General features: G+C 35.2%; 1 protein-coding gene across 1 annotated transcript in view; it reads left to right on the top strand.

Moving 5' to 3' along the window:
• SH3D19 (SH3 domain containing 19) overlaps nucleotides 1–5,312 on the top strand; it is a 105,541-nt gene extending 100,229 nt beyond the window's left edge. The window contains exon 19 of the mRNA XM_012660017.1: nucleotides 3,376–5,312. Within this exon, the coding sequence (XP_012515471.1) occupies nucleotides 3,376–3,492 (117 nt within the window). The 3' untranslated portion in view covers nucleotides 3,493–5,312. The remainder of the gene's footprint in view (nucleotides 1–3,375) is intronic.
• Nucleotides 5,313–6,916: the final 1,604 nt, after the last annotated feature.

Here is a 6,916-nt window from a genome sequence, read left to right as displayed (position 1 = left end):
GCGCCCGGCCTAGAATGTGTATCTTTTCAAAACTACATTGAGTACTATAAATTTTGAAATGTCTTCCATCAAAAGGTGGAACATTTGGATGGAATATTGATCATACCTAGGAATGAACAAGCCAAGTATGGTGGCACACACCTGTAGTCCCAGCTACTTGCGTGGCTGAGGCAGGAGGATCACTTGAGTCTAGGAGTTCTGGGTTGCAGTACACTATGCCAGTTGGGGGTCTGTACTAAGTTTGACATCTATTAATATGTAGTGACCCCCCCCTCTCTGGGAGCAAGGGACCACTGGGTTGCCTAAAGAGGGGTGAACCAGCCTAGGTCAGAAACAGAGTAGATCAAAACTCCTGTGCTGATTAGCAGTAGGATCGTGCCTGTGAATAGCCACTCTACTCTAGCCTGGACAACATAGTGAGACCCCCATCTCTTAAAATAATAATAATAATTTTTTTAAATGAAGAGATCTTAGACAATCTTAGATACTAATTCTAAAGGAAGAGTTTAGAGAAAGTGAATAGGGCAAATAGAGCTGATAATTTACATTATCAACCAGGCATTTAGTTACTTAGAAAAACCTTGGCTTAATAACCCCATAATCCCCAAAGTAATTCCTTGTTCCTTGGCCTTACAACATCAGATCTCAGTAATATTGAAGTTTTCATCTGTAGCTCTAGTAAAGGATGATCCTCTGTGTGGCCCTCACAGCCAGCTACTGACATGTCTTTGAAGTCATTAGAGAAGTGAGATGGCACCTGCTACAATTTGCCATTGTAGCATTATAGCCTCGTAAGGCACTGAATTCTTATCCGTCATAGCACTGAGCAGAGAGCTTTGAGGAAATAGTCCCCACAGGTTGAGCTACTTTGCAAAGGGTTTTTTTGTTTGTTTGGTTGGTTGGTTTTTTTCTGGAAGCCTAAAATTTAATCTTAATCTTACTTCACCAAAGAAGTATCTTTTATTTTTTCTTAAAGTAAAAACAACATTTCCATAATTCTGTTTCCCCAATTCATAATTGGACCATGGTCAGAGGAAAGCACCCATGGTAGTGTTTTGGGACTATGCCAGAGGAAAGAGGGTGGTTTTAGTAGTCACTGCTATCAAAATAGCCTATGTCAGACAGTGGTAAATTCTCTATCGATGACAATATTCAGTCAGAGGCAAGGATGCTATGGAAAGAATTAAAGCATCAAGGAGCGCTTGGATAAGATGCAGCTTAAAACAGTGAGTGCCCAAATAAGGTTTTCATTCGTCTAAAACAAAATGAGGAAAACAAGGCAATACCTGAATTAGGTATGTGCAGGATTTGGGGGATTAAGGGGAACATGCTGAAATACGTCATTATAAGGTTACTAACTTCCCATTTTGTGATAGAGTTTTCCTTTATTCTGAATGATAGAATATTCTTTTATCTTTTGTATGTTAAAATGTCATTTCTATTAAAAAATATTATTAGTAAATAAGATGTTTCTTAGGCCCTAACTATACAAAATTAAAAATTGATAGCCTTATATCAGTTCCTTTTTCTTTTTTTTTTTTTTACTGTCTTAATCTTTAAAATCCAAAAGTTTGGAAACTGTTGCCTTATCCTTTTTAGTCTTGAGAATCAGTGGCTCAAAATTTATTCCTTTTACTTTTGAATAAAATGTTACTACAAGGGAAGAATCTGAATTCAAACTTTTTAGATGTTATTTTGGCCTTCATTTCACTTATGTCAATATAAACAACAAAATTCACAGTATCCTACAGAAAAATAGGTTGTCTTCATTTTACAAATGACCAACTGAAAGACAGTTCTGTTGTTTTTTTGTTAAGGGATTCTACAGTGCTTTCAGTGCTACCGGTGATTAATATTTTATTAAATATCTGCAGAATTTTAGTAAATAGAACTTATTTTAAAAAAAAGTCCTAGCCCTCTGGAAACTGACATGGTATATAGGTACGGACCAGGCCTAAGAAAAATAGCTTCAGTCAACCGTTATGTTATAATTTAGGAACCAAAAGGAACTTATTTATTACAGAAACTTTGAATTGCCAGGATTTTTACAGATTTTTGCAGAGTAGACTAATTAATGACATCTGATAGGCAGCATGTTTCCTTTCCATTTTCCATAAAGAAAAGCCTTAAACCATTTTTTTTCAGAGGGTAATGTACTAGGGCTACAAATAAATCCATTTAGCCTGATAAAGATATTCTTAAAAGTAACCAGGGTCATCTTGGATCATTGTAGAATCTTAAACACAGATTCTAAGAAATAGTTAGAAACTGTAAGAAACAAAATAGTTATGTCTTCATCTGCTAGAGGAATTATAATTTGCAAATGAATAAGACACACAGCCCCTTTGACTAACCTGATGTGGATAAATCACTGTTCTGAGTCAAGGTGAAGCTCTTTAAGATGGAAAAAAATGCAAATTTGATACTAGAGCCATGGAGGAATGGAATAAACCAAATGGTAGAGGAGAAATACCATTATGTGGAAAATGCTCAGGATGTTGATAAATGGCAATTATAGCGAAAGCCTTTCTAAGTAAAAAGGTCCATTGTAAATTGTGTTAGCCACACAGCCTAGTGGTTAGGAATACAAGCCCTGGAATCACTAAATTTGAATCCTGGTTCTCTAACTAGATGTGCAACTGGCAAGTTACATAATCTATCTGGGTTTCAGTTTCCTTTTCTTTAAAATAAGGAACTCTATAAAAATATATCTCTAAAAGGAGGATAATAATAGTATCTATCTCTAGGACTGTGGTATTGTTTAAATGAGTTAGTTCCTGTAAAGTACATAGAGTAGGACAAGGCATGCAGTAAGCATGTGGCTTACTCTTTCATCTGCAACTCTTTGCTTAAATGTCACCTTAGGCTCTCCTTGATTGCCCTAATGAGTTGGCAACCCCATGCTTTCTGTCCCCTTCTTCCAGCTTCTTTGTCTTCTCACTCTAGAATGAGGCCTTTATTCATTGCTGTATCCTTAGTGCCCAGAGCAGTGCCTGACACATAGTGGGTAAGTAATTGTTAGATGAGAAATATACATATATGATGGCTGTTATTCCTATTTATTCAACAGGGATTCAACAGGGATTTTAAGTTGGGAGTGGTGAATTTGGGATACACAAAATATAAGCAGGAAAACAAATTGCAGCAAGGCTGACAATGCCAAAGGAATGGGCTTTGAGGAAAAGAGGCATACAAGCAGATGGCATCATTAGATATAGATCATCTTTGTGATATATCATTTAATCCTCTTGGCAAATCAAGATAAATGAGTTATATTAAGAGAAGGTTATTCATGCTGCTCCAGGTAGGCTGCTACTTACCATGCTTATACTCAACAGAAACCAATAATTATTTCCAATTCCTGTCTTCTTACAGGTTGGAGATATAATAACAGAGCTGGAATCTGTAGATGATGACTGGATGAGTGGAGAACTAATGGGAAAATCTGGAATATTTCCCAAAAACTATGTTCAGTTTCTACAAGTCAGCTAAAGGTGAAGCTTGACTGTGTTTGTTGACACAAGAACTCACTTGAACTATCACTTTGACTATCAGATACGTTTTTGCACTATTTTTTTAACTGAAAAAGAAATATCTAAGCTGTACATGGTACACTAGAATTTTCTGAAAGGAGAAAACTTCTAGATTTTGTTGTTAGCTTTCATTACAGTAGAAACATGCACATGGAAACGCATGAGCTTGGATTCTACCAAGGAAAATATCTAGCAGGATTAGCAAGGGAGACACATTTCCCCGGGGAAAGCATCTGATGACATGGCAGCACAGGGAAGCTCACAAGCAAAAGTTGCACTTGGACATCTATTTTAATCAGCACAAGTGAATTAACAGTGCTTCTTCATTTTTTACTTTTGTTTAAAAAGAGGATGTTTGACATTCTATATCATGTAACTATCAGGACATGGTTGGTAATCTAAATTTCATTTTTGATATTCAGATTAATTCTTACAGTTTGAATGCATTAGACTTATTACCTGGGCTAGTCTTTCCTTCAGGAGAGATCATTTAATGACTAGTTGGAGCATTTGTAAGCACATAGTGAAATCAGTTCATGCTCACCAAATGCTTCTTGTGTTACTGTGTTTTCCATTTGTCCAAGGATTTGAAGGTGGTCAAAATGTGATGTATCTTACCTACTCAAAAGAACCAAAAGCATCCCTGAAATGCCTAGCTAATACAACTAACCCTTCCATATACACGCTATACTTATTTCTTTCCTCGATGTATACTTTATGTTAACCGGGTTATTATAAAGCATACTTTCTGAATCTGCAATCATTCCTTTGACAATTACTGGTACCCAAAGGAAAATTCATTTTCTTTGCATTACCCCAGTAATATATAAAAGCTGTGTCTTGTTATAGTAGTGCATTATGAATCACAAATAATATCTTAGAATACGGAACAGCTGTTAAGATGGAAAACAATGCCAAACCCCCAAAGCTCGTTTCTTTACAATGTAATCAGAATGAAAAATAATTTAGAGGACTGAAGACTGGTACTTTTTTGTTTTATTTTTTCCCTAGCTCATCCCTGCATAATTATTAGAGTAAATAAAAAAACCACTTTCTTGCTATCCATTGTTGTACATTCTAAGCTTAAGATAAAAGTGGTTCTTTTCATGACTGATTCAATTACAGTTTATGGGCTAAAGCCAAATAGGTTGAAGACAATCTTCCAGACAGATCAATGGAATAGAATTTTATCGGAAATGTAGAACACTTTCCCAACAATGTTTATGACTTTCTTCTATTTTGGGAAGAGTTTCATATGCTGGACCACTTTTTGCTTTTGTTATTTTTTCCGATTGTCCAAAAAGTTAGGCCATCAATGGTTACACCATTATGGGAACACCACATAGAGTTCTGTAGGGAAGATAATATTTACTTTGTATTTTACTAAAGTTAATCTCCCAGTTATGTGGTTACATTTGGTTTTGGAGTATGAGAACTTTTTTCTACATGTTTGTGGTAAAGAAGAGAATATAAAGAAAATTCTTGTCAAATTTCATTCGAAACTAATTTCATGAGAAATGGGTCACTCAAAGCATTATCCAAACTAAATTCTCAATTGCAGCAAGGTGTACAACAGCAAGAAGTGGGTGGGGACATGGAATGGAACAGGAGGTATATTATCTTTGCTTGTGTAATTTTAACATCTTATATTGAAGATTCTGAAAACCTGTTTTTATTGGAGAAAAATATCCCCCTTAAATTTTGGCCTTCTGTCAGCAGAATGATAAGTGCAATAGTTGTAAATCTACTTGACACTATAATAAACTGAACCGAACTTTCTATTTTTTTTTTTTTTTGGTGGGGGTGGGGGTCTTCCAGTGAGGACCAGAAAACCTGCTAGACAAATTCTAAAAGAGCTGGGACACTGAACCAAGCTCTCAAATTTCCTTTCTCCTCATATAAGACTGAGTTTTTTAGAATGGAGATGGTTTCTTATTTATCTTTATAGCTCCAGTCCTTCGTGCCATTTAGGTTCAAGGTTGGTTCGTTGGATGGATGAATATATAGCAATACCATTTGGATCCACTCAATATCTTTCCTTTTTAATTTGTGAACAAAAATCTATATTGAAACAAAATTCCTAGTTTTATGTCATTTCACTCTGTCATGCTCTATTTTTTGCTTGTCATTTATTACCTACACAACTGACAGGAAGCAAAAACGTAACATATAGGCTTTCATAGGTGCTTTCTTATTCTGTGTATTGATTGAATTCAAGGCAAGACTCAACCACGTTTAAAGAGAAACATAATTCTATACTCAGTGAATTTCATCAGGGAGAAATAGGAATGCATTCTGTTTCCTTTCAGGTATTTTGGGTTAAAACCTGATATTGTTCATCTGAGCCTCCTCAAATTGGAATCTCTGAATCTTTGGTGGGTTAAAACTAGAGAAGCCATTTATTATATTATTCTTAATCATTTTGAACACTAAAAGACAGCATATTTCTTTCTTTTTTTTTTTTTTTAGTTAGAAAAGTCTTATTTTTCTTCTTCGCCTCCTCCCTACTCTTACCAACAGCATATTTCTTTAAAAGATTCCCATGTTTACATGGCTGGAGGGGTAATGGAATATATCTGCCATTGTGCTCATGGAAGTCACAGGTCATGAATACAATCTGTAACATTCAGAATGAAAGAAATCAGCGCATTTATCAAAATTTATTGTTAGAACTGACATTTGGAAAAAAATATTTTTCTATAAGATTGTAAATCAATACCCTTAATAACCATTATTTAGTTTTTATTCTGTTTCCTAGGCTTGGATAAATATACCTAGAGAAAATAGCAATGGATACATGTACTAACTATAAGGGACTGTTCACTCTGGTATAATCACTAATGGTTTATTCCTTTTAATTAGTGTCAAATGCACATGAACCATGTGATTCATGATTCAATGCTATTTTGAATGCCATTGAGTGAATTCTTAACAGTGAACTTTTTCAGAACTAATGGGAAATCATTTTCTAACCTATGCCTTTTTATTTCACTCTTATTATAGAAGGGGGAAAAAAAAAAATTCTGACCCAGGACAACACCACCATCTAGGGGCCTCTCATTTAATTGCAAGCTTGTTAAACCTCAGAAGAGTCCTTGGAGACCAGAGCTCAACTTGCAGAGGTTAAATGATTTGCCTAAAGTCACAGTTACTGGCAGAGCCTAAAGTAAAACCTAGCCCTACTGATTCCCAATCCAGTATTTTTTCCATTTATTATGGCAATGTGATACATTTCTCTTTAGCAGTTAAACAAGTAGAATTGATCTGTTTTATTGGCTATAAATGTTGCAACTTCTCATACAATACTTATGATAAGAAAGAGTTGCATAGAATAAATTAAAGACTTGAATTTTTCTCTTTCAAGAAGAAAAGTCTTGGCCAGG

The sequence above is a fragment of the Propithecus coquereli genome, unplaced genomic scaffold, assembly GCF_000956105.1.
Source record: "Propithecus coquereli isolate 6110/MARCELLA unplaced genomic scaffold, Pcoq_1.0 Scaffold65, whole genome shotgun sequence".
In the NCBI taxonomy this organism is placed as follows: domain Eukaryota; kingdom Metazoa; phylum Chordata; class Mammalia; order Primates; family Indriidae; genus Propithecus; species Propithecus coquereli.
This window is presented reverse-complemented; position numbering and strand designations above follow the sequence as displayed.